Raw genomic sequence first — 26,705 nt, 5'->3', positions numbered from 1 at the left:
TATCATATCATACTGTAACCTGATGCCCAATTGTGCCATCACTAGCTATGTTTCCATTAACTTGCCCGGTGATGTTTTGTAGACATTTAGAAAGTGACCTGCTACGGCGCGTTTCCACTGAACTGTCTTGTGTCGATAAAAACAGATGGACGTATTGACATCACACCTATAGAAAACCTATATAAAAACGTTGTGGTTGAAGTGTTTCCATTACCCATTTAGGCAAATTGGCAATTAATACATTGGTGATAGTCTGTCTGCCCTCCAACCTCTCTGTTTCACGTCTCAGGCAAAAGCCAGCAAGAATAGAACGCAAGACTTGACTGATATTTGTCATATTCTAATAATGATCATCATGTGCCAACGTATCGCCACGGTGCCACAGTGAAACTTGCACTCTAGTAGATCTGAAATAATTGGATGTTGAAACTTGTATCCAGCCAATCAGAAAATCAATGCGAAGCAATTCAGGCATTCTGGAAAGTCAGGACAAGAATCCTGCAAATAAACATTGTGTTTATAGTTGAGAAATAGCTTTAGCAAGCAGTAGGCATTTCGAATCGCATGGAGAGGGGAGCTTTATAGTTAAGTGATATCATCACGTGCCCCGTATACCGTCAACATTATTCGGCAATCATCATTTATATAAAAAATTTAAAAAATCATCATCGTTTGATGAAATAAAGAAAGTTTAAAAAAAGACAAAATCCCCTCCTGTTGACTGGATAAAGCGTTGTTGATCTTCAGAAAGTTAAGGCAAAGCGCCCGATATAGGAGGGGAATCGTCTCGAGTGGCGCAGAAAAGGAATATAATATTGTGGATAAAGTTCTGAAAGGCACAATTTCACGTGTACAACATCTAAAGACCTGCATCACTATACTGAGATCTTTGCCGTTTCTAAAAGGACGAATCTGGGTGTTTTTGGAGCCTTTCTTCATGTTTTTTCAGAGCCTCATACTACACAACGAGGATGAGGAAGTCATTTGCTATTTGGGATAAGTTCTGAAAAACAGGTGAAATCACAAAACAGGTATTCTGAACCCTTCTATAACATGCCATTTACATCAAACATAGACATTTGGTTGAGAAATGTTTCTTCTTTAAGTTTAAGAGGTAGTATCGGGTTGGCAGTCAGTCAGTCCATGAGGTTAAAATCAGATTAGTAAGTCAGTGAAGGACGTAGTGAAGAGGGCAGAGACCAGCAGACACACCAACAGTGGGAGGGACAGAGCCATGGAGGGCGGTCCCGCGTTGCGGACGATGGAAAACCGGCAGGTGCCGACATTCATGGCTTTGTCCACCGCCACCAGCTCCACTGTCAGAGAGCAGCAGGAAGCGTTGAACGTTGCTGCAACAACCGTCTGCTTCAGGTCCGTGTGGGTGAGGCTGCCCACTCCCTGGCGGTGTTTGAGGCTGGCGATCCCTGTGCCGTTGACGCCGTCGGTCATGTTGGCAGAGAGCTGCCAGAAGGCGGAGCTGCAGGCTGCTGGGTCAGCTGGGCAGTCGACCGACGAGGTGATAACCATCTCACACTGGGGAGGGGTGAAATCTGTCACCTGCAGGCAGAGAGAGAGAGAGAGAGAGAGAGAGAGAGAGAGAGAGAGACCGCAATCATCATGATGAGGGAGAAGTGGAGACAGCCCAGAGAGTGGAGACGGCCCATATTGTGGAGACAGCCCACATAGTGGAGACAGCCCACATTGTGGAGACAGCTCATATAGTGGAGACAGCCCATATTGTGGAGACAGCCAACATAGTGGAGACAGCTCATATAGTGGAGACAGCCCACATAGTGGAGACAGCCCATATTGTGGAGACAGCCAACATAGTGGAGACAGCCAACATAGTGGAGACAGCCCACATAGTGGAGACAGCCCACATTGTGGAGACAGCTCATATAGTGGAGACAGCTCATATAGTGGAGACAGCCCATATGGTGGACAAAGCTCATATAGTAGAGATAGCCCATAGAGTGGAGACGGCCCATATAGTAGAGACAGCTCACATAGTGGAGACAGCTCATATAGTAGATAGCCCATATGGTGGACAAAGCTCATATAGTAGAGATAGCCCATAGAGTGGAGATGGCCCATATAGTAGAGACAGCTCATATAGTGGAGACAGCTCATATAGTGGAGACAGCTCATATAGTGGAGACAGCTCATATAGTGGAGACAGCTCATATAGTAGAGATAGCTCATATAGTGGAGACAGCTCATATAGTAGAGATAGCCCATAGAGTGGAGACAGCCCATATGGTGGACAAAGCTCATATAGTGGAGACAGCTCATATAGTAGAGACAGCTCATATAGTAGAGATAGCCCATATAGTGGAGACGGCCCATATAGTGGAGACAGCTCATATAGTGGAGACAGCTGATATAGTGGAGACAGCTCATATAGTGGAGACAGCTCATATAGTGGAGATAGCCCATATAGTGGAGACGGCCCATATAGTGGAGACAGCTCATATAGTGGAGACAGCTCATATAGTGGAGACAGCTCATATAGTGGAGACAGCTCATATAGTAGAGACAGCTCATACAGTAGAGATAGCCCATAGAGTGGAGACAGCTCATATAGTGGAGACAACCCATATAGTGGAGACAGCCCATATGGTGGACAAAGCTCATAAAGGCCTCTCAGGTCTCTAGTGTATCTTTATCTATACCTCCACTCTCTAGCATATCTGCTATATCTGTACATATATCTGAGGTTACCTTGGTGACGACAGAGAGGCGCAGGACGGCGTAATTGGAGTCGGCGGTGGCCCCGGGCGCCACAGCCTCGATGGTCAGGGTGACGTCTGTTCCTGAGGGTGTGTTGGCGGGCACCGTGATGGTCAGTTCACCGGTGGCGTTTCCTCCGGTGGTCACAGCGATGCTGTTAAGTTAGCAGCAGCAATGGGTTAGCATTAAGTGTCAATACAAGTGATGCCAAGAGAGGACCATTTTTCTTAAGGTTTTTGCCAGCATAGAGGAGAAGCTGATTTTGAACAGATCTGTTTTGGTCCCTAATCTGTTTATGCTGAAATTATTCCTATGGCCAATGTGTACATACTGATCTGGGACCAGTCTCAGGATATTCCAGCCGTGATCCCTACCTGCCAGGGACGTTCATTTTGAAGTCTCGGTCGTTTCTGCCACTGATTGTGTAGCTGCCTCCAGTGGCGTCGGTCATGACGGTGAAGGGAAGGGTGAAGGGTTTACCAGGCTCCATGCTTCTGTCCACCACGGCCTGAGAAGACAAGAACAACAAGAAAGAGGAATTGTTGAGGAGCTGTTGTGAGGTCCACTTTTGAAAATGTCTATGACCATGGTTTTTGTCTAACACTATCCCAATATGCAATATGAACTCCTTCACGATTTACAAATGAAATGCGATTTTCAATGTAAACAGGAAGTGTGTCAGCATCACTTACCTTGATGGTAACCTTGGAGACAGACATCTGAGTGGTGGACTGTCTCTGGAACACGGTGGAGGAGACCACGTCTGTCCCGTTCAACAGCACCACAAACTCCCCCGCAGGGACCTTGGTTACCGTAACTAGGAACTTCCCGTTGCCCATGTCTTCCAGGGCCCCGCCTACGACCTCTGACCCTGACACGGTCACCAAGGCAACGTCAGCCACCTTGACAGAGGCTGGGCCCTTTCTGCCCAACACGGATACCAACAACATGGCAGGCATGCCTGAGAGGAGAGGAGGAACGGAGGGAAAGCGAGAGGAGGAAGAGTATAAGGATAGGGAGATAAAAGAGGAAGAGAGAGAGGAGGAAACAGGAAACATGCTCTTGAAGGGTGTGGCTATGTAACTGTTCTAGGGTCAGATACATTATGACAAATTATAAATAATTACATTTTATGACTGATTATAGTTAGTAATGACGTTTTGTGACTGATTGTAAGTAGTAATGGCGTTTTGTGACTGATTATAGGTAGTAATGACTTTTTGTGACTGATTATAGGTAGTAATGACGTTTTGTGACTGATTATAGGTAGTAATGACGTTTTGTGACTGATTATAGGGGTAAAGGTCTCTTTTACAAGGGATCCCTGCATGACCATAATTGCACAATCGAGGCAGCATGGGAGCATAGGAAATACACTAACAAATGCTTTTTAAATACAAAACATGAATCATGAAAAACAACCACTTTGCTCAGTAGAGTTCCTCAACCAACAATCTGAGTCGCCCGAAGGGCACCAATGCATCCATCTGTACAGTGTTCTGAAGATTGAAGGAAGGAATTTAAAGAGTTGTCAAGAGCAGGTCATACAGTACCTGTGATATGTCTATAGGTAAATGCAGTTTTTGCAAATTGACTTTCTAAATGAACAGGATCCAATGTTTTGACCTACAATACATCAAAAAGGACCAGCCTACCTTCTGATAGAGAAAGCAGTGAACCAGAACTTGTGGCCCCGTGGCCCCGTGGCCCCGTGGTAAAACCATGTGCGCTTTGGTATAACTGCATCTAACGGCTTTAACACACACAAAAATCTGTTTGCATCTTCAGCACCATGCATCCCACTGTTGCCATTGGCAGTGACCAGAAGAAGAATACGGAGACGTTGACAGATTACAATCGCCCAAAGGTATGTATCTCTTCCATATACAGATAGCCAAACACCAAATACTATATTACACTCATATTATTGTTATTGTTAGTATTACTATTATTATATCATTCTAACATTTCCTATTCTATTTTATTTAATGCAATAGGTTGGTGTGGATGCACTCGACAAGACTGTACTCTGTAAAAGGAGGTACTCGACGCTGGCCAGTTGAGGTGTTCTACAACGTGCTCGACATGACTGCTATCAACGCGCACGTGTTGTACAAACAATGCCTGGACAAGACAGTCAGCGAGAGAGATTTCATCATGGATCTGGCACGTGTGCTTCGTGAGAACGACATGAACGCTAAGTAGGAAGCTACAGCCGCCTAGCAGGCTTCCAAGGCCGCAGCGTGTCCTGCTCTCCCTCTTCCCCAAGCACCCCAGCTCCCACTGGGAAAAAGAAGACGCTGTCAAGGCCGCAGCGTGTCCTGCTCTCCCTCTTCCCCAAGCACCCCAGCTCCCACTGGGAAAAAGGGGACACACTGTCAAGGCCGCAGCGTGTCCTGCTCTCCCTCTTCCCCAAGCACCCCAGCTCCCACTGGGAAAAAGAAGACACTGTCAAGGCCGCAGCGTGTCCTGCTCTCCCTCTTCCCCAAGCACCCCAGCTCCCACTGGGAAAAAGAGGACACACTGTCAAGTCGGCAGGTGCACACAAAACAAGGCAAGGCGGTTCTGAAAGGCCAGGCGGTTCTAGTGTTTTAAGTCGCAGCTGCATTCAAGTGGAATATGTCGCCATGACATCGCCAGAGTAAAATGATGATTATGACAGATTAGCTGCTTGATATGGTAATGATTTTAAGATGATGTTGTAGTGTTTTACCTGCTTGTGGACGGCCAGAGATGAGGGCGTATCCCGGATGAGGTCCATCGAAAGTCTCCACAAAGTCATAAATGAAGGCAATGGTACTCTGACCTGGAGACAAACACACAGACGCTTCAACACACATCGACCTGGTCTCACAATGTTGTATTATTCTGGAAGTAAATCCGAGACTCTCCATTTAGTGTTATGTGTTGTGTTTCATATGTTATGCATTCATTTGTGGATTTCCCATCATCCATTTCGGATGATATTTTACAAATTGCAATTGGTACAATATTTTACGAATTGTAAATATGTTACGAATTTGGGAAACAAACAATACATTGACAGAAAACATAGTGCTTTACTTTCTCTTGTATATTAAAGGCCCGGGGAAGAGTCACAGGGGAGATGAGAAGAATGTGTCTATTTGAAGGCTATATAAAAATGTTGTAGCTTGTGACATTTTTTTGTTTTTGTTTAAGTAGCTCTCATGCTAGAAAAGATTGGAGACCCCTGGATTAGGGTTAAGGTTAGGAGTTAGGTGAAATAGCTAAGGTTAGGGTTAGGGGAAGAGTTAGTTAAAAGGGTTAAGGTACGGGTTAGGTTTAGCTAACATGCTAAGTAGTTGCAAAGTTGCTAATTAGCTAAAATGCTAAAGTTTTCCATGGTGAGATTTGAACACATAACCTTTGGGTTGTTAGACAATTTGCATTATACACCCACCTATCCACCCTCTTTTTGTTTTTGCCTTAAGAAACCTTCTGTCTTATGTAACCGTACCAAACATAACACATCATACTAACTTGAGTTTCCAAGATTTACTTTTACTATGTTACATCTAGTCTATGAGACCAGGCTGCAGACAGACTGTGAGTGAGGGCTGTATTCTCTCCCTTCTCTATATGTATGGCTCTTCCAGACCTGGGGTCAAATTGTTAAATCGTTTTGACGTAGTTTTAAATAGTATTTTAAAGTATTCTAAATGATTTCAAACCGTTTTTGAACCCAGGTCTGGGTACTGTATGTATCGTGGCTGCATTCTAGTGTTGAGCATGAGCGTAACACACATAATTAAACAGGATGTGCATATCTCTATGGTAACTCACCAGTGACCTTCAGTGTGTAGGGCTGGTTGGAGTTCATGCTGATTTCCCATAATCCTGTCTGTTTGTTGGAGGCCAGACGGACCCTGTAGAGGTTGCCCACTGTCTGGACAGTCCCCAGTTCCCCGTTGGCCTCGTTCTGTTTCTGGGTCACACCTGTAGGAGCAAGAAGGGTGAAATGGGATTATTGCAGGATGCCAGTCAAACATACCTGGCCACACATGGTGGAACACATTCAAGCATGGTTGTCTCACACACAGGGGTGTAAAGTACTTAAGTAAGTCGGTTTTTTGGGGGGGTATCTGTACTTTACTATACTATTTATATTTTTGATTACTTTTACTTTTACTCCACTACATTCCTAAAATAAATAATGTACTTTTTACTCCATACGTTTTCCCTGCAGTTAAAAGTACTCGTTACATTTAGAATGCTCAAGCAGGACAGAATTATGGCACCTATCATTATAATGCTTTGCCATCCCTACTGCCTGTGATCTGGCGGACTCAACTTAGTGTTGGGGTGTGTCCCTGTCTCTCCGTCTGGTTTGCTTAATATCAGGAATTTGATGTATAGCATTTACTTTGTACTTTGTACTTTTACTCAAGTATGACTACTGATGACTTTTTCTCCTACTGTCCTTAAGTACATTTAAAACCAGACACTTTTAGACTATTACTCAAGTTTACTGGATAACTTTCACTTTTAATTGAGTCATTTTTTCCACCACTTCTCACCCATCCCCATCACACCGGCTGGCTATAGGGCAGCAACCAAGATTCTCCACTTCTGACCTTAGATCAGTGTCCAGAGGAAACGTCACGCTACTCTGTGAGGTGAACTCTTACCTAAAACCTTACCTTAGATCTGTCTATGTGTTTAAGGTTCTTACGTGCTGGGTTCATCAAGGTGAAGGTGGGGGTCTTTCCAGTGATGTTTGAGGTTCTTACCTGCAGGGTTCTTCAGGGTGAAGGTGAGGGACTATCCAGTGATGTTTGAGGTTCTTACCTGCAGGGTTCTTCAGGGTGAAGGTGAGGGACTATCCAGTGATGTTTGAGGTTCTTACCTGCAGGGTTCTTCAGGGTGAAGGTGATGGTATTTCCAGTGATGTAGATGGTGATGTTGTTCAGAGACTCGTCCAGCAGGAAGGAGAATGTCTCAGCTCTGCCTGGGTTCCTCGCTCGCTGTAGGACTGTCACCTGAGGAGGAGGAAAAATGGACAGAATGAGAAAGGAGAGAAAGTGGAAGTGACATAAATAGTTACCTACTGTTTTTATTTAATGTATTTTATTTAACCTTGTTTTAACCTTTATTTAACTAGGCAAGTCAGTTAAGAACAAATTCTTATTTACAATGACGGCCTACCAAGAAGCAAAAGCCCTCCTGTGGGACGGGGGCTGGGATTACTGGTTTTGTCATGCTATGTTAATTTATGTTATGCTACAGTATGCTATGTTATTTTATGTTATGCTACAGTATGCTACAGTATGCTATGTTATTTTATGTTATGCTACAGTATGCTATGTTATTTTATGTTATGCTACAGTATGCTATGTTATGTTATGCTGTGTTATGCTATGCTATGTTATGCTATGATATTATGTTATGTTATTTTGACATGCCAAGGCATTTTTAAAGTTCATTGAGCATTTATTTGTTTTTCATTCATCAAGTTTTGATTGATTTTAAATAAAAAAAACTGATCCAAAACAAAACGGCCACCAGTGTTGACTCACCAGAGCGGAGGTGGAGGAGTCGATGATGACGTCAGTGGCCTGGGGCAGATTTTCCTTGCTGACCCTGATTGCCTGACCACCAGACGCCAGCGCCAAGTCCTTGTAGGTCTCGAATGTAGCTACCCTGGACTCTACTCCACGCCTCCTCCTTCTAGCACCAGCACCATCATCAGTCATGAAGAAAGACACCTGGAGAGACACATAGGTGTGTTTGAGAGAGGTCGGGTGGTTTGCCTGGACGTATTCATTAGGCACCAAACGAAGAAAGAAAGAAAAAAGGCAATGACTACTTGTCCAATAAGAATTGCGCATTTTGCTGCGTTTTGCTACTGTGTGGCCTAATGAATACAACCCTGAACTGCAGGAAATGTTTTCTTCTAAAACAGGAAGTGTTTGAGGAAGTGCTCACGGTTGACTTGGTGCTCCTGATCAGGGCCACGATCGTTTCCTTTAATTCAATGTCCTTAGCAACGGCATCTGTGAAAACATAGATGTTGGACGACGCAGGGGCACCAGTCAGCGCCAACTAGAGAGAGAGAGTTATCAAAATCCAGAAAATAGCTGTTAAATTCAACAACCACCTAAAAGGAAGGATTCCCAAACCTTCCATAACAAAGCCATCACCTGCAGAGAGATGAACCTGGAGAAGAGTCCCCTAAGCAAGCTGGTCCTGGGGCTCTGTTCACAAACACAAACAGACCCCACAGAGCCCCAGGACAGCAACACAATTAGACCCAACCAAATCATGAGAAAACAACAAGATAATTACTTGACACAATGGAAAGAATTAACAGAAAAACACAGCAAACTAGAATGCCATTTGGCCCTAAAAAGAGAGTGCACAGTGGTAGAATAACTGAACACTGTGACTGACCCAAATTTAAGGAAAGCTTTGACTATGTACAGACTCAGTGAGCATAGACTTGCTATTGAGAAAGGTCGCCGTAGGCAGACATGGCTCTCAAGAGAAGACCAGCTATGTGCTCACTGCCCACAAAATGAAGTGGAAACTGAGCTGCACTTCCTAACCTCCTGCCAAATATATGACCATATTAGAGACACACATTTCCCTCAGATTACACAGATCCACAAAGAATTCGGAAAAAAATCATATTTTGATCAACCACAGTGTGCCATCACAGCAGCAATATTTGTGACTTGTTGCCACAAGAAAAGGACAACCAGTGAAGAACAAACACCATTGTATATACAACCCATATTTATTTAGATACAGTGCCTTGTGAAAGTATTCGGCCCCCTTGAACTTTGCGACCTTTTGCCACATTTCAGGCTTCAAACATAAAGATATAAAACTGTATTTTTTTGTGAAGAATCAAACACAAGTGGGACACAATCATGAAGTGGAACAACATTTATTGGATATTTCAAACTTTTTTAACAAATCAAAAACTGAAAAATTGGGCGTGCAAAATTATTCAGCCCCCTTAAGTTAATACTTTGTAGCGCCACCTTTTGCTGTGATTACAGCTGTAAGTCGCTTGGGGTATGTCTCTATCAGTTTTGCACATCGAGAGACTGACATTTTTTCCCATTCCTCCTTGCAAAACAGCTCGAGCGCAGTGAGGTTGGATGGAGAGCATTTGTGAACAGCAGTTTTCAGTTCTTTCCACAGATTCTCGATTGGATTCAGGTCTGGACTTTGACTTGGCCATTCTAACACCTGGATATGTTTATTTTTGAACCATTCCATTGTAGATTTTGCTTTATGTTTTGGATCATTGTCTTGTTGGAAGACAAATCTCCGTCCCAGTCTCAGGTCTTTTGCAGACTCCATCAGGTTTTCTTCCAGAATGGTCCTGTATTTGGCTCCATCCATCTTCCCATCAATTTTAACCATCTTCCCTGTCCCTGCTGAAGAAACGCAGGCCCAAACCATGATGCTGCCACCACCATGTTTGACAGTGGGGATGGTGTGTTCAGGGTGATGAGCTGTGTTGCTTTTACGCCAAACATAACGTTTTGCATTGTTGCCAAAAAGTTCAATTTTGGTTTCATCTGACCAGAGCACCTTCTTCCACATGTTTGGTGTGTCTCCCAGGTGGCTTGTGGCAAACTTTAAACTACACTTTTTATGGATATCTTTAAGAAATGGCTTTCTTCTTGCCACTCTTCCATAAAGGCCAGATTTGTGCAATATACGACTGATTGTTGTCCTATGGACAGAGTCTCCCACCTCAGCTGTAGATCTCTGCAGTTCATCCAGAGTGATCATGGGCCTCTTGGCTGCATCTCTGATCAGTCTTCTCCTTGTATGAGCTGAAAGTTTAGAGGGATGGCCAGGTCTTGGTAGATTTGCAGTGGTCTGATACTCCTTCCATTTCAATATTATCGCTTGCACAGTGCTCCTTGGGATGTTTAAAGCTTGGGAAATCTTTTTGTATCCAAATCCGGCTTTAAACTTCTTCACAACAGTATCTCGGACCTGCCTGGTGTGTTCCTTGTTCTTCATGATGCTCTCTGCGCTTTTGACGGACCTCTGAGACAATCACAGTGCAGGTGCATTTATACGGAGACTTGATTACACACAGGTGGATTGTATTTATCATCATTAGTCATTTAGGTCAACATTGGATCATTCAGAGATCCTCACTGAACTTCTGGAGAGAGTTTGCTGCACTGAAAGTAAAGGGGCTGAATAATTTTGCACGCCCAATTTTTCAGTTTTTGATTTGTTAAAAAAGTTTGAAATATCCAAGAAATGTCGTTCCACTTCATGATTGTTTCTCACTTGTTGTTGATTCTTCACAAAAAAATACAGTTTTATATCTTTATGTTTGAAGCCTGAAATGTGGCAAAAGGTCGCAAAGTTCAAGGGGGCCGAATACTTTCGCAAGGCACTGTATATTTTCCCTTTTGTACTTTAACTATTTGCACATCGTTACAACACATAATATGACGTCTGAAATATCTTTTTTCTTTTGGAACTTGTGTGAGTGTAACATCTACTGTTCACTTTTCATTGTTTGTTTCACTTTTTTCCCCGTGCCAATAAAGCCCCTTGAATTGAATTGAAATTAGAGAGAGAGCGAGAGAGAGAGAGACAGAGAGAGAGAGAGAGAGAGAGAGAGAGAGAGAGAGAGACAGATAGAGAGACAGAGAGAGAGAGAAAGTGATATTTCGTGTCTTTATTTATTGTCAGGTGCACTGTAGAGAAAGGGATTATATCTGAAACCTGATTGGAAGATAGTCATGCAAATCACTGTACCTGGAGCCCTGATAGGCACATCTCAGGGAGGTCTCCACCTCCTTCAGCCGTGAGGTTAGCGATCTCTGCTTTCATAACATTAGGGTTTGTCGTTTTTATCAGGGGTCCAAACTCTAAACACACAAACACACAGTGATCACTAACCACTTCCTGACTTAACCACACATCACACAGGCATTCCGGTGAATGCCAGAGTTTGTCAATGAGGTTTTGCTAAGGAGAATGCTTGGTGGAGTGTAAAGCCAGCCTTACCTGGGTCATTGAATGGGACCAGGATGTACTGGGAGGGCTCATCCTGCGTTCCCTTCTTGCTGTCGATGATCTCATAGACGACTCTCTTGGCTTCAAGGATGTCATCACTCATGCTCCCCGTAGTGTCGATCACAAAAACAACCACTGACGAACGCGCTATGCCCATGAAGCTGTGGGAGAGAGAGAGATAAAGAGATAGAGAGTGTGAGTAACTTCAACATGGGTATTTCCCTCTTCCCCACTACTCCTCCCCTTCACCCCCCTCTACTCCTCCCCCCTACTGAACTCCTCCCCTTTACCCGCTCTCTACCCGTCTCCTCTCCTTCCCCCCTCTACCTTTCCACTTCATCCCCCCCTACCTCTCTCTTTTCCTTCACCCCCCTCTACCCCTCTCCTTTCCTTCACCCCCCTCTACCCCTCTCCTCCCCTCACCCCCCTCTACCCCTCTCCTGCCCTTCACCCCCCTCTACCCCTCTCCTCTCCTTCACCCCCTCTACCCCTCTCCTCCCCTCACCCCCCTCTACCACACTCCTGCCCTTCACCCCCCTCTACCCCTCTCCTCTCCTTCACCCCCCTCTACCCCTCTCCCCCCCTTCACCCCCTCTACCCCTCTCATTCACCCCTTCTACCCCTGTCCTCTCCTTTACCCCTCTACCCCTCTCCTCTCCTTCACCCCTCTACCCCTCTCCTCCCCTTCACCCCCCTCTACCCCTCTCCTCTCATTCACCCCCCTCTACCCCTCTCCTTACCGTAGGTAGTTGTTGTCACCGGCGGCGCCCCGGATGTCATCCAGCAGCTGGAGGGTTGCGGTCGTTGCCACGGTGACAGCAGCAGTGTGCAGGGCCACGTTGTCAGAGCGACGCTCATCCTTGCTGATGCCCCCGCGAGGAGCCTTGGAGCTGGTTAGGTCAGCTGCACCGCCATGACTACACTTACCTGGGGGGGAGAGGTGATGATGGGTGTTATTTAGAGAGTGTGTGGGTATGTGGGGAGGGTAGTGTGTGTGTTGGTGTGTGCGTGTGTGTGTGTACCTTTAGGCTTAGCTGAGGACAAGATCCCCATGTACCCAGAGGTGAGTTTCTTCTCATTAAGGATGTTAGGAAGGATGGAGTTGGAACAGAACCCCCCATTGGCACAGTCACTGCAGGTTGGGGTTTTAACATCTACAAAACCAAAACACAACTTTCAAGGTTCGTTCTTGAATTACGGTGGCATAAAAAAAGAGCAGATTTATTGTTATATGAATGCATTTGGGTATATCTTCCCATTCTAAATGAACCAATATGGCACCTCAATAACTTTAAATAGTTTTTACCATTATAATAACATTATGCCACCAGTATGAGTAGTAACATGAATGATGGTAACACCAATGATACATTTTAAGTAAAGGAGGATTTTCTGAAATGGAGGCTACAAATGCTCAAATCTGAGGTCATCAAGCCATTAAAAATGAATTTCTAGTGATGTGATTAATGATTTTGCTCACATTGTTATTTCCCTTCATTTAAATTGACTAACACCAAGTGACACGTTGGATTGAGACACACCAAATGATTCACGGAATCCTCAAATGTATGACATACTGATAGGGTGTGATTAGCTAATCATTTTCTTTAACATAAACCCTGCCCAGATAACCCTTGGAAAGGGGGATACCTAGTCAGTTGTACAACTGAAGGCATTCATCTGAAATGAATCTTCCGCATTTAACCCAACCCCTCTGAGTCAGAGAGGTGCAGAGGGCTGCCTTAATCGACATCCACGTCTTCGGGGCCTGGGGAACAATGGGTTAACTGCCTTGCTCAGGGGTAGAATGATAGATTTTTACCTTGTCAGCTCGGGGATTCAATCCTGCAACCTTTTGGTTACTGGCCCAAGGCTCTAACCACTAGGCTCGAATGCTCAAGGTCAATGTATATCTTTTTCATCTGTGATTTTCAAGGGGGTAACACAAATGACATAAAACTGAGGGACACCCCTTATCTTCATAGTAAAATAAGTATTTTATTCAACTTCTTTGTTTTTTTAGTCTATACAATATATGAAATACTTTTGTTCACTGTCATTCAAAATAATTGAAAGATATCTCTTTCTCTTTACAAGCCAATATGCTAGCCCCCAGTAGTTTCTACAACACATACAAATACACTACATGACCAAAAGTATGTGGACATGTGTTTGTCTCATTCCAAAATAATGGGCATTAATATGGAGTTGGTCCCCCCTCTTCTGCTATAACATCCTCCACTCTTCAGGGAAGGCATTCTACTAGATTTTTGAATATTGCTGTGGGGACTTCCATTCAGCCACAAGAGCATTAGTGAGGTCGGGCACTGATGTTGGGCGATTAGGCCTGGCTCGCAGTCGGTGTTCCAATTCATCCCAAAGATGTTCGATGGGGTTGAGGTCAGGGCTCTGTGCAGGCCTGTCAAGTTCTTCCACACCGATTTCAACAAAACATTTCTCCATGGACCTCGCTTTGTGCATGGGGTCATTGTCAAGCTGATACAGGAAAGGACCTTCCCCAAACTGTTGCCACAAACTCAGAAGTACTGAATCGTCTAGAATGTCATTGTGTGCTGTAACGTCAAGATTTCCCTTCACTGGAACTAAGGGGCCCAAACCATGAAAAACAGCCCCAGACCATTAATCCTCCTCCAGCAAACAGTTGGCACTATGCATTGAGGCAGGGAGTGTTCTCCTGGCATCTGCCAAACACATATTAGTCCATTGGACAGCCAGATGATGAAGAGTGATTCATCTCTCCAGAGAATGCATTTTCACTGCTCCAGAGTCCCATGGTGGCCAGCTTTACAACACTCTTGGCATTGTACATGGTGATCTTAGGCTTGTGTGAGGCTGCTCGGCCATGGAACCCCATTTCATGAAGCTCCCTACGAAAAGTTATTGTGCAGTTGTGCTCCCAGAGGCAGTTTGGAACTCGGTAGTGAGTGTTGCATCCGAGGACATACGATTTTTACGAGCTTCAGCACTCGGCGGTCCCATTCTGTGAGATTGTGTGGCCTAAAAGTTTGCATTGTTGCTCCTAGACATTTCCACTTCACAATAACTGCTCTTACAGTTATCCGGGCAGCTCTAGCGGGGCAGAAAATATGTTGGAAAGATGGCATCCTATGACGGTGCCACGTTCAAAGTCAGTGAAGTCTTCAGTAAGGCCATTCTACTGCTAATGTTTGTCTATGGAGATTGCATGGCGGTGTGCTCGATTTTATACACCTGTCAGCAACAGGTGTGGGTGAAACAGCCAAATCCACTCATTTAAAGGGGTGTCAACATACTTTTGTATATATAGTGTAGATATGTTGTAGTATAAAATACTTTTATTTGGTATATTTTTTTGCATTTACATTTTTTTAAATATATTTAATTTTTGTATTTCTCCCCCTTTTTTCTCCCCAAATTCCTGATATCCAATTGCGTTCCAATTACATTCTTGTCTCATCGCTGCAACTCCCCAATGGGCTCGGGAGAGGCGAAGGTCGAGTCATGTGTCTTCAGATTTATCTCTTTATCTCGTCTCCTGTTTTTATCTGCTATCGTTCTTTTTCTTCACATTCCATACCACTCTCCCTCCTCATTCCTTCCATCCTTGCCTACCACCCTCCTTCCTTCCCTTCCCTATAACCTTCCCTCCTTCCTTCCCTTCCCTATAACCTTCCTTCCCTCCTTCCTTCTTCCTTCCCTGCTCTACCACCCTCCCTCCCTCCTTCCCTGCCCTACCACCCTCCATCCTTCCCTGCCCTACCACCCTCCCTCCTTCCTTCCTTCCCTGCCCAATCTCCCTCCCTCCCTCCTTCCTTCTCTCCCCTACCACCCTCCCTCCCTCCCTGCCCTACCACTCTCCCTCCCTCCCTGCCCAACCTCCCTCCCTCCCTGCCCTACCACTCTCCCTCCCTCCCTGCCCTACCACACTCCCTCCCTCCCTGCCCTTCCACCCTCCCTCCCTCCCTGCCCTACCACCCTCCCTCCCTCCCTGCCCTACCACCCTTCCTCCCTCCCTCCAGTTGGATCCCATGCCTCTCTGTCCTCGTTGCTGCATTAACTCAAGCCCTCCCTCCCTGCCCTTCCACCCTCCCTCCCTCCCTGCCCTACCACCCTCCCACCCTCCCTCCCTCCCTGCCCTACCACCCTTCCTCCCTCCCTCCAGTTGGATCCCATGCCTAGCTGTCCTCGTTGCTGCATTAACTCAAGCCCTCCCTACCTGCCAGGTTTTCCAGTGGGAGATCGGGGCGGATCAGGTTGGCGTAGGGTTCAGTGTATCCCAGATCCACCCAGTTACTGTGGCTGTAGAAGTCCTGAAAAAACACAAGCATGTATTATATACCAAGTCTGTGTCTGAGGGAAAGCCATCTATCTAATTCCCTATTACAGACACCTCTAGACAGAAGTTAACTTGGTTCAGATGATAACACTTGAGCCAAGGTGAAATATGAAATGAGAGATGAGGTGCGATGTTTTCTTCCCCCCTCCTTCTCCCTCTACCCTTTAATTCCTTGTGTTTTTTATTCATTTTCAATTTATTTATCCTTTATTTTATCAGGGAGTCATACTGAGACCAATGTCACTTTTACAGATCAGCCCTAAATTACAGAAATTACAGAAAATCCACACATCAAAAACAGGGGCGCAACTTTTACTGGAGATGGTCATGGTCATAAGTAATAAGGTCCTCAATCAGCTTTCTGAATTGACCTAGAGGCACCAAAACATCACATTTAAGAACATTTAGAGAAAAACGAACGGCTGATTAACCTAACTCAGTAGAGACCAAAGGAATTTCCATCCCTGAGACCGGGTGTGGTAACTCGTATGTCTAAAGTTTAGTAACGATGTTTATAAATGAAATCATAGCAATGTATCAACCTATGTGACATCAAAGAGGCCAAGCCAACACCTTGGTAGAGAATGCTGTGCTGAACAGTAAAATTGTCAGCGGTAATAAAGCGCAGTGTGCTGTGACAATCTGCATCTAATGGCTTTAATGAGGTGGCATCTACATTCATATAGATGATGTCACCATAGTCTAGGACCAATAGGAACATCAGTTCAATAATCTGCATTAGCACGGCCCGCGAGACATAAACATAGATTTTTTTTTTACCCCCAATTTCGTGGTATCCAATTGGTAGTTACAGTCTTGTCCCATCGCTGCAAATCCTTTACGGACTCGGAAGAGGCAAATATTGAGAGCCGTGTGTCCTCCGAAACACGACCCAGCCAAGCTGCACTGCTTCTTGACACAATGCCCGCTTAACCCGGAAGCCAGCCGCACCAATGTGTTGGAGGAAACACCACACACCTGGCGACCGTGTCAGCATGCATGCGCCCGGGATACCACAGGAGTTGCTAGAGTGTGATGGGACAAGGAAGTCTCGGCCTACCAAACCCTCTCCTAACCCGGACGACGCTGGGCCAATTGTACGCCGCCTCATGGGTCTCCCAGTCACAGCCAGCTGTGACACAGCCTGGGATCAACTTGGGTCTGTAGTAACAACTAAAGCACTGTGATGCAGTGCCTTAGACTGCTGCGCCATTCAGGAGGCTGACGCAAATTCATTTTAACAAACAATTGGTCCCTCAAAAAATGCTTCCCCCGATGTGGCCCTTCGAGCCAAAAAGTTTGCCCACCCCTGTACTAGAGTCTATTGAAGGACCGTTGCATCGATCTAAGTAACATAATAAAAAATCCCCAGCATCATCCGTCAGTTTAAGGAAGAGATATCTGTTTTTTGCTTGGGCTGCCTCTCAAACCACTGCATCCGCCTATCTGTGGTCAAAGGTGGTCGTGCTACAGCGACGTTTGTCAGACCAAGAGACATCCCGAAAATCGGTCTTCTCAGGAAAATGTCTTGTAGCGTCCGAACGGTTTGGCTTACTTACTACAATAACCACTCTATGAAAAGATGAGACTCTCACGAACATAATGGCGGTCTCCATTTTGCCCCACGAGACTCGTCTGAAGGGCTACAAACAAATGTGACCCCATGTGTCAAGGGACTCGTTACCGGTTAAATTAAATAATGTCAGTATGGAGGTAGTTTTGTGCATACCCCCAAAAAAGGGGTTTAATATGCATAAAAAAGACATATTTCCTGAACTTTCTTATATCTTCTAGATGTAAGATAGACACTTCAATCGACTCCTACGGGACCCCTTATCTAATATCCAGGAAACCTGAGTAGGTATACATTAAGTTCAATCTGTAAAGTGGTTTTGAAAAGTTCCATGCAGCCTGTTCACGACCAGTTGAGGAAAGCATCTGAATGAGCAGTGACTGATCAAAAGGATCAAAAGCCTTTGACAGGTCGATGACAGAGAGCAGCACAGTGTTGCCTTTTATCCATACAATTAACGACATCATTTAGAACCATGGATGCAGCAGAGATAGTGCTACGACTTGGTCTAAAACCTGACCGATGTACATTTAGAACCATGGATGCAGCAGAGATAGTGCTACGACCTAGTCTAAAACCTGACCGATGTACATTTAGAACCATGGATGCAGCAGAGATAGCGCTACGACCTGGTCTACAACCTGACCGATGTACATTTAGAACCATGGATGCAGCAGAGATAGTGCTACGACCTAGTCTAAAACCTGACCGATGTACATTTAGAACCATGGATGCAGCAGAGATAGTGCTACGACCTGGTCTACAACCTGACCGATGTACATTTAGAACCATGGATGCAGCAGAGATAGTGCTACGACCTAGTCTAAAACCTGACCGATGTACATTTCAAAGATAAGAATGATCTTAGCTTGAGAATGAATCAAGGATTCTAATATTTTTAGCTAGTCAAGAACATTTAGAGATAGGGCGATTCATTATTTAGGACACAAGGGTCATCACTTTTGTGAAAGGGGAGCCTTCCAAACCTTGGGCGATAGTATCATATATAATCTTTCATTTTTAACCTTTATTTAACCAGGTAGGTCAGTTAAGAACAAATTCTTATTTAAAATGACAGCGTACCCCGGCCAAACCCGGACGACGCTGCGCCAATTGTGAGCCGCCCTATGGGACTACCAATCATGGCCGGATTGTGATACAACCTGGAATCAAACCAGGGTCTGTAGTGACACCTGTAGCACTGAGATGCAGTGCCTTAGACCGCTGCACCACTCGGGAGTCCATCAGATGAAAAATATTGGTTAACAACAATCAGGGGGGCAGAGAGCTGCAGCCAAAATGGATCAAGCATATCAGCCCCAGTGGATTATTTGACATGAATCTTAAGCAAGGCATCCAGCACATCACAGTGAACTGTTGCAATGACAACAAAATATTCACTAGAAGCTGACGGGTTAACAGTCAAGTCAGCTAGAGGCTGGAAGAGGGAAAGGCAGTTGATTGATTGACCAGTGTAAATTAAACCCCAGTTTCTCTCAAAATAAGATAAAATGATGATAAAAAAGCTCCATGTGTCCCAGTGTTCTCCGTTATGATGCCAGAGTCAGACAGAACTTGCTTAGGCAGGAAAGAAGAGGAATTTGTACGCTTCAGTACATTTAATGTTTCCCCCCAAAAAATGTACGATCACCAGCAGAGTCAGAGATAGAGCTTAAAAAGCTTTCTTAACGTAGATTGTACGTCTCTTTCTCAGTTGTCTGAAAGATTGCCAGACAACTACACAGTCAGTTTTCCTTGCTTTGGCTCAGGCCGGATTTCTCATCTAAATGAGCTCAGATAGTTCAGAAGAAAACCAAGGGTTAGATTTATCTTGCTGGCTGTCCTCCAGTCTGTGAGGCGCCATCAGATGCAGGTCTAAAGAAGTGTCTGATTTATCTCAGGGAGTTGGTGGCTGGTCTGCAACTTCTGATCTTATCTCCCTTGATTCTTGAAAGCGTTGGATCTCTCTCTCTCTCTCTCTCTCTCTCTCTCTCTCTCTCTCTCTCTCTCTCTCGAAAAGAGTGTCTGCTAAATGGCGTAAATTTTAACGTTTATCCTGGATACTGAAAAGAACATAACGAACATATATTACATTTGGTATGGTTACATGAGTGAACAGAGAGTGGTTGGCCGGGCATATAACGCAAACATCTAGTCACCCAAAGGTTGTGCGTTCGAATCTCATCACAGACAACTTTAGCATTTTTGCTAATTAGCTACTTTTGAACTACTTACTACTTTGTAGCTACTTTGCAACTACTTAGCATGTTAGCTAACCTAATAACCCTAACCTTAACCCTTTTAGATATCCCTTCCCTTATCCCTGACCCTTACCATAACCCTTTGACATAACTCCTAACCTTAACCCTAACCTTAACCCTAACCCTAACCTCTAGCCTAGCTAACATTAGCCCACTAGCTAACGTTAGCAATAACAAATTGAAATTCGTAACATATCATATGAATTGTAATTTGTAACACATCATACCAAATGGATGAAGGACATCCATAAATTCATAAATACCCTATGAAACATAATATATCATGCTAAAAGGACCAATGTATCCTGCAGATATACATTTCATAAGATTGACACATTTATGGCATTTTTATGGTATAGTTTTCTCTTTATTCAACCCGCCTGGGTTCATAACCCTTAACACCCCCCCTCCCCCTCTCTCTCCTCTTACCTGTAGTGTGTACAGTCCTCTCCCCAGTGTCTCTCTAGCTACCTGTACTGTGTACAGTCCTCTTCCCAGTGTCTCTCTAGCTACCTGTACTGTGTACAGTCCTCCCCCCAGTGTCTCTCTAGCTACATGTACTGTGTGCAGTCCTCCCCCCAGTGTCTCTCTAGCTACCTGTACTGTGTACAGTCCTCTCCCCAGTGTCTCTCTAGCTACATGTACTGTGTACAGTCCTCTTCCCAGTGTCTCTCTAGCTACCTGTACTGTGTACAGTCCTCTTCCCAGTGTCTCTCTAGCTACCTGTACTGTGTACAGTCCTCCCCCCAGTGTCTCTCTAGCTACATGTACTGTGTGCAGTCCTCCCCCCAGTGTCTCTCTAGCTACCTGTACTGTGTGCAGTCCTCCCCCCAGTGTCTCTCTAGCTACCTGTACTGTGTGCAGTCCTCCCCCCAGTGTCTCTCTAGCTACCTGTACTGTGTACAGTCCTCCCCCAGTGTCTCTCTAGCTACCTGTACTGTGTGCAGTCCTCTCCCCAGTGTCTCTCTAGCTACCTGTACTGTGTACAGTCCTCTTCCCAGTGTCTCTCTAGCTACCTGTACTGTGTACAGTCCTCCCCCCAGTGTCTCTCTAGCTACCTGTACTGTGTGCAGTACTCTCCCCAATGTCTCTCTAGCTACATGTACTGTGTGCAGTCCTCCCCCCAGTGTCTCTCTAGCTACCTGTACTGTGTACAGTCCTCTTCCCAGTGTCTCTCTAGCTACCTGTACTGTGTACAGTCCTCCCCCCAGTGTCTCTCTAGCTACCTGTACTGTGTGCAGTACTCTCCCCAGTGTCTCTCTAGCTACCTGTTCTGTGTACAGTCCTCCCCCCAGTGTCCCTCTAGCTACCTGTACTGTGTGCAGTCCTCTCCCCAGTGTCTCTCTAGCTACCTGTAGTGTGTATAGTCCTCTCCCCAGTGTCTCTCTAGCTACCAGAAATGTTTGCATATCCCCTCTTTCACCCCCCCCCCCCCCCCCCCCCCTCTCTCTCCTCTTACCTGTAGTGTGTGTAGTACTCTCCCCAGTGTCTCTCTGGCAGCCAGGAAGTTCTCCTTTTGTACGTTGGCCTTGATGCTGGCCACCCCATCAGTTATAAGGCGCCGGCCCAGAGCAAACGCCTCTGAGTTAAAATGATGGGCTGGGCTGTTATAATAAAGATAATGATCAATTGCTTTTATATAGAAAACGGCTGTAGGAGTGATATACCAAATGTTCACTTGGACTGGCATAATAATGACAATGATTAGTTGTTTAAATAGTTCATATTTTAGATAAACTAGAAGAAGGGTGTAAGAAGGATGCACATCCTAAATGTTTACAATAATGAGTTTAGGAATACTAGTTAAAACTAGTTAAATTAAGGTAAAAAAAAAACGTAAAAAAAAGAAACACCCCTTTATCAGGACTCTGTCTTTCAAAGATAATTCGTAAAAATCCAAATAACTTCACAGATCTTCATTGTAAAGGGTTTAAACACTGTTTCCCATGCTTGTTCAATGAACCATAAACAATGAATGAACATGCACCTGTGGAACGGTCTTTAAGACACTAACAGCTTACAGACGGTAAGCAATTAAGGTCACAGTTATGAAAACTTAGGACACTAAAGAGGCCTTTCTACTGACTCTCAAAAACACCAAAAGAAAGATACCCAGGGTCCCTGCTCATCTGCGTGAACGTGCCTTAGGCATGCTGCAAGGAGGCATGAGGACTGCAATGTACTGTGGGACGCCTAAGACAGCGCTACAGTGAGACAGGATGGGCAGCTGATCATCCTCGCAGTGGCAGACCACATGTAACAACACCTGCACAGGATCGGTACATCCGAACATCACACCTGCGGGACAGATACAGGATGGCAACAACAACTGCCCGAGTTACACCAGGAATGCACAATCCCTCCATCAGTGGTCAGACTGTCCGCAATAGGCTGAGAGAGGCTGGACTGAGGGCTTGCACGCCTGTTGTAAGGCAGGTTCTCACCAGACATCACAGGCAACAACGTCGCCTATGGGCACAAACCCACCGTCGCTGGACCAGATAGGACTGGCAAAAAGGGCTCTTCACTGATGAGTCGTGGTTTTGTCTCGCCAGGGGTGATGGTCGGATTCGTGTTTAACGTCGAAGGAATGAGCTTTACACCGAGGCTTGTACTCTGGAGCGGGATCGATTTGGAGGTGGAGGGTCCGTCATGGTCTAGGGCGGAGTGTCACAGCATCATCGGACTGAGCTTGTTGTCATTGCAGGCAATATCAATGCTGTGCATTACAGGGAAGATATCCTCCTCCCTCATGTGGTACCCTTCCTGCAGGCTCATCCTGACATGACCCTCCAGCATGACAATGCCACCAGCCATACTGCTCGTTCTGTGTGTGATTTCCTGCAAGACAGGAATGTCAGTGTTCTGCCATGGCCAGCAAAGAGCCCGGATCTCATTCCCATTGAGCACATCTGGGAACTTTTGGATCGGAGGGTGAGGGCTAGGGCCATTCCCCAAAGAAATGTCCAGGAACTTGCAGGTGTCTTGGTCGAAGAGTGGGGTAACATCTCACAGCAAGAACTGGCTAATCTGGTGCAGTCCATGAGGAGGAGATACACTTCAGTACTTATTGCAGCTGGTGGCAACACCAAATACTGACTGTTACTTTTGATTTTGACCCCCCCCCCCCCCCCTTTGTTCAGGGACACATTATTCAATTTCTGTTCATCACATGTCTGTGGAACTTGTTCAGTGTATGTCTCAGTTGTTGACATAATAAGGGAACCTCATCCTCTATCAATGGTGCACCAACCAACCTGTTGACATGATAAGGGAACCTCATTCTCTATCAATGGAGCACCAACCTGTTGACATAATAAGGGAACCTCATTCTCTATCAATGTAGCACCAACCTGTTGACATGATAAGGGAACCTCATTCTCTATCAATGGAGCACCAACCTGTTGACATGATAAGGGAACCTCATTCTCTATCAATGGAGCACCAACCTGTTGACAAAGTCTCTGTCCACCTGTCCGTTCTGTATGTAGATCTCATTCAGGGCAGATTTGAACTTAGCTGCTGACACTTCACCTGTTGCTTTGGGTCCCAGGCAGGCCTGGACCAGCTCCTCTGCAGAATTGCCCTACATGGAAAGGTCATAGGTCAGAGGGTAGAGGTTAGAAAACAGCCAATCAGAATTGAGGGAAAGGTAGATAAAGAAAATCACATTTAGATAAAATAAAATCTTAACACTCATTCTGACACACAACTCTCTCTCTCTCTCTCTCTCTCTCTCTCTCTCTCTCTCTCTCTCTCTCTCTCTCTCTCTCTCTCTCTCTCTCTCTCTCTCTCTCTCTCTCTCTCTCTCTCTCACACACACACACCCACACACACACACACACTTACCGTGGGGGTGAAGTCTCGTCCCTCTGACTCTGCAATGGCTCGGCACACCTCTGTGACCTTCTGTAGCACAGCTTTTTCTGTGATGCTGACATGGGTGGAGGCTCCGTCCCCAATGGGAGAAAACGCCCAGGCTCCTCCTGATAGGACTAGGGCCAAGAAGGACATGCACAGCACTGTTGACATCATCAGTCTGTGGGAGTGGGTGGGGGGGGGGGGGTATGAGTGAGAGTGAGGGAGCAAGAGACAGAGAAAAAGAGAGAGAGTTAGACTACCATCATCATCATCATCATCATGAAGTGGGATTTCCTTATCAACAACTGTAAGGAAATCCCCGACCCAGCCCCTGTTGTTAAATCTCTTGGCCACATCCCATCATGTCCTATAATAAAGTTAGTAGACAGAAGCATCTTCACGAAACATGATTAAAATATAACAAGACATTGACACCTAATTAGAGACGGGATTTTAGCCCCTGTCCTGGTACATAATACATTCCCTGTTACCCCACTTCAATCAGTGTAGAGGAAGGGGAGGAGACAGGTTGAAGAAGCCTTGAGACAATTGAGACATGGACTGTGTATGTGTGTCATTCAGAGGGTGAATGGGCAAGACAAACAAAAGGGTATGGTAGTAGATGCCAGGTGCGCCGGCTTGATTCAAGAACTGCAAAGCTGCTGGATTCTTCACTCTCAACAGTTTCCAGTGTGTATCAAGAATGGTCCAACACCCACAGGACACACCTTGACTTATTAAGGCTGTTCTGAGGGCATCTCAGTATTAGTGTTCATAATGTTTTGGTAAACTCTGTGAATATCCTTTAGCTGAATAGCTTTAGTTCCTCAAGGACTTGAACCTGATCGAACATCTCTGGAGAGACCTGCAAATTGCTGTGCATCGACGCTCCCCATTCAACATGACAGAGCTTGAGTGGATCTGCATAGAAGAATGGGAGAAACTCCGCAAATACAGGTTTGCCAAGCTTGTAGTGTCACACCCAGGAAGACTCGAGGCTGTAATCGCTGCCAAAGGTGCTTCAACAAAATACTGAGTAAAGTGTCTGAATACTTATGTAAATGTAATATTTAAGTATTTTATTTTTAATAGAAACAGTTTTTGCTTTGCTATTATGGGATATTGTGTATGGATTGATTGGGGGGAGGGGGACTATTTCATACATTTTAGAATAAGGCTGTAACGTAACATAATGTGGAAAAAAGTCAAGAGGTCTGAATACTTCCTGAATACACTGTATGTATGTATATAGATACAGTACCAGTCAAAAGTTTGGAAACACCTACTCATTTATTATTTATTTTTTTACTGTTTTCTACATTGTAGAATAATGGTGAAGACATCAAAACTATGAATTAACACATATGGAATCATGTAGTAACCAAAAAAGTGTTGAACATATCATTTCATTTTTGAGATTCTTCAAAGTAGCCACCCTTTGCCTTCATGACAGCTTTGCACACTGTTACTCAACTGTCAATCCACAGCAAGGTATATTTATGGTTTTAGTTTCACAGGAAGTCTGATGAGATTACTATTGATTTTAGAGAAACGTGATTACATCGATTATGATGGGTATATATATTTTTTTGTCACGATGGTGACCAAACTAACTCTGGATGGTAACATCATTCTTCAACCAGGGAGTGGATGGTTCCAACTTTACGGTGTAATATGGTTTCCTTTACTTCACAAGGTAGACGGTGACAGTATCAGAGGGTTCTACCCCCTGAGTGAGGTGTATCTGTTATGTTGTCATGGTATAGTGGGACTCAAAGGGGATTTTATAAGGGATGGTGTTGGGCAGGTCACAGGGTCAGAGGTCACAGGGTCAGGGATAGCAGTTGGTAACTGATAACAGTACATTCAGTTGATACAGTGAAGCTACTGATCACCACCACTAGATGGAGTCAGAGAGGACATTTTTCTGTATCATTATAATGGGCGTGGTGGTGCATGTTTTTGGTTGTTTTTTTGGGGGGGGATTTTCTGCTTCTTTCTAAATGACACATATATAAATAATATGTTTAATTCATAATGCATCCTTTTAAACTCTTAAACTGTTGATGAACATATTTGTTCCTGTGTATTGATTTTCAAATCTCCTGACCCTCGTACTATCTGGTCTTGCATCACATAAACATTTGTTCTGATTATTTTTCATGCTTAGTACAACAACAGTGTGTGTACACATCACTGTTCCCATAATGTAAAGATGAGGACATTGAAAAGGGGACAAAATTGAAGTTTAAAAGCTCAATTTAAACTTGCTATTGATACATCATCATGAGAATTACTTTAAATACGTTTGTTTTGTTTTTACAATGGCAGACTGCCCCTTTAATCTCATGAAACTGTCCCAGTATTTTGTTTCTGTACTGCAACAGGACTTAAGCCATATGACTGCAGTGCACTTTGGCATTCATATACAACATTGATTTTGGCATTTGCAAAGACGCGTGACGAGCATCATCTAACACAATTAAAATGAAATTATTCACATGGTCCTTATTTCTCCCTTCAAAAGACACGTGAAACCTGAAAACCCTCCTTCACACATGTACACGTTACACATCATCTGTCAGAATTAAAACATGTTCATTTTCCATCATAAAATGCACAAACATTCATTCTTACCTTGTTTTTCGCGCTTTTACTTCCTCTAATCCCTTCAATCTCTACCCATCCCCACACACACAGACCACAGCCCCTCTTTCACACACCCACCCCTCACCCCTCTTTCACACACCCACCCCTCACCCCTTTTTCACACACCCACCCCCTCATTCTCTCATTGGTCTCTCTCCCTCCTTTCCTCTTCCCCCTCCTTCCCTCTCTCGCTCCACCCCTTATGGTGACGAGCCCTGAGAAGAGGAGTAGAAAGAGACAGAGGAGTAGAAAGAGACAGAGGAGTAGAAAG

At 44.8% G+C, this 26,705-nt stretch overlaps 1 protein-coding gene across 1 annotated transcript in view; it reads right to left on the bottom strand.

Moving 5' to 3' along the window:
• LOC139374663 (von Willebrand factor A domain-containing protein 7-like) overlaps positions 1-26,480 on the bottom strand; it is a 26,727-nt gene extending 247 nt beyond the window's left edge. The window contains exons 1-18 of the mRNA XM_071115717.1: positions 26,423-26,480; positions 23,774-23,963; positions 23,374-23,510; positions 21,384-21,528; positions 15,971-16,064; positions 12,777-12,908; positions 12,495-12,681; positions 11,746-11,915; positions 11,494-11,606; positions 8,677-8,793; positions 8,268-8,456; positions 7,598-7,730; positions 6,535-6,687; positions 5,444-5,536; positions 3,423-3,691; positions 3,105-3,238; positions 2,722-2,884; positions 1-1,557 (exon numbers count right to left, since the gene is read on the bottom strand). The exon at positions 1-1,557 is cut by the window's left edge and continues 247 nt beyond it. Of these exons, the coding sequence (XP_070971818.1) occupies positions 1,156-1,557; positions 2,722-2,884; positions 3,105-3,238; positions 3,423-3,691; positions 5,444-5,536; positions 6,535-6,687; positions 7,598-7,730; positions 8,268-8,456; positions 8,677-8,793; positions 11,494-11,606; positions 11,746-11,915; positions 12,495-12,681; positions 12,777-12,908; positions 15,971-16,064; positions 21,384-21,528; positions 23,374-23,510; positions 23,774-23,959 (2,817 nt within the window). The 5' untranslated portion in view covers positions 23,960-23,963; positions 26,423-26,480 and the 3' untranslated portion in view covers positions 1-1,155. The remainder of the gene's footprint in view (positions 1,558-2,721; positions 2,885-3,104; positions 3,239-3,422; positions 3,692-5,443; positions 5,537-6,534; positions 6,688-7,597; positions 7,731-8,267; positions 8,457-8,676; positions 8,794-11,493; positions 11,607-11,745; positions 11,916-12,494; positions 12,682-12,776; positions 12,909-15,970; positions 16,065-21,383; positions 21,529-23,373; positions 23,511-23,773; positions 23,964-26,422) is intronic.
• Between the last annotated feature and the right edge of the window lie 225 nt (positions 26,481-26,705).

Source organism: Oncorhynchus clarkii, chromosome 19 (genome assembly GCF_045791955.1).
Source record: "Oncorhynchus clarkii lewisi isolate Uvic-CL-2024 chromosome 19, UVic_Ocla_1.0, whole genome shotgun sequence".
In the NCBI taxonomy this organism is placed as follows: domain Eukaryota; kingdom Metazoa; phylum Chordata; class Actinopteri; order Salmoniformes; family Salmonidae; genus Oncorhynchus; species Oncorhynchus clarkii.
This window is presented reverse-complemented; position numbering and strand designations above follow the sequence as displayed.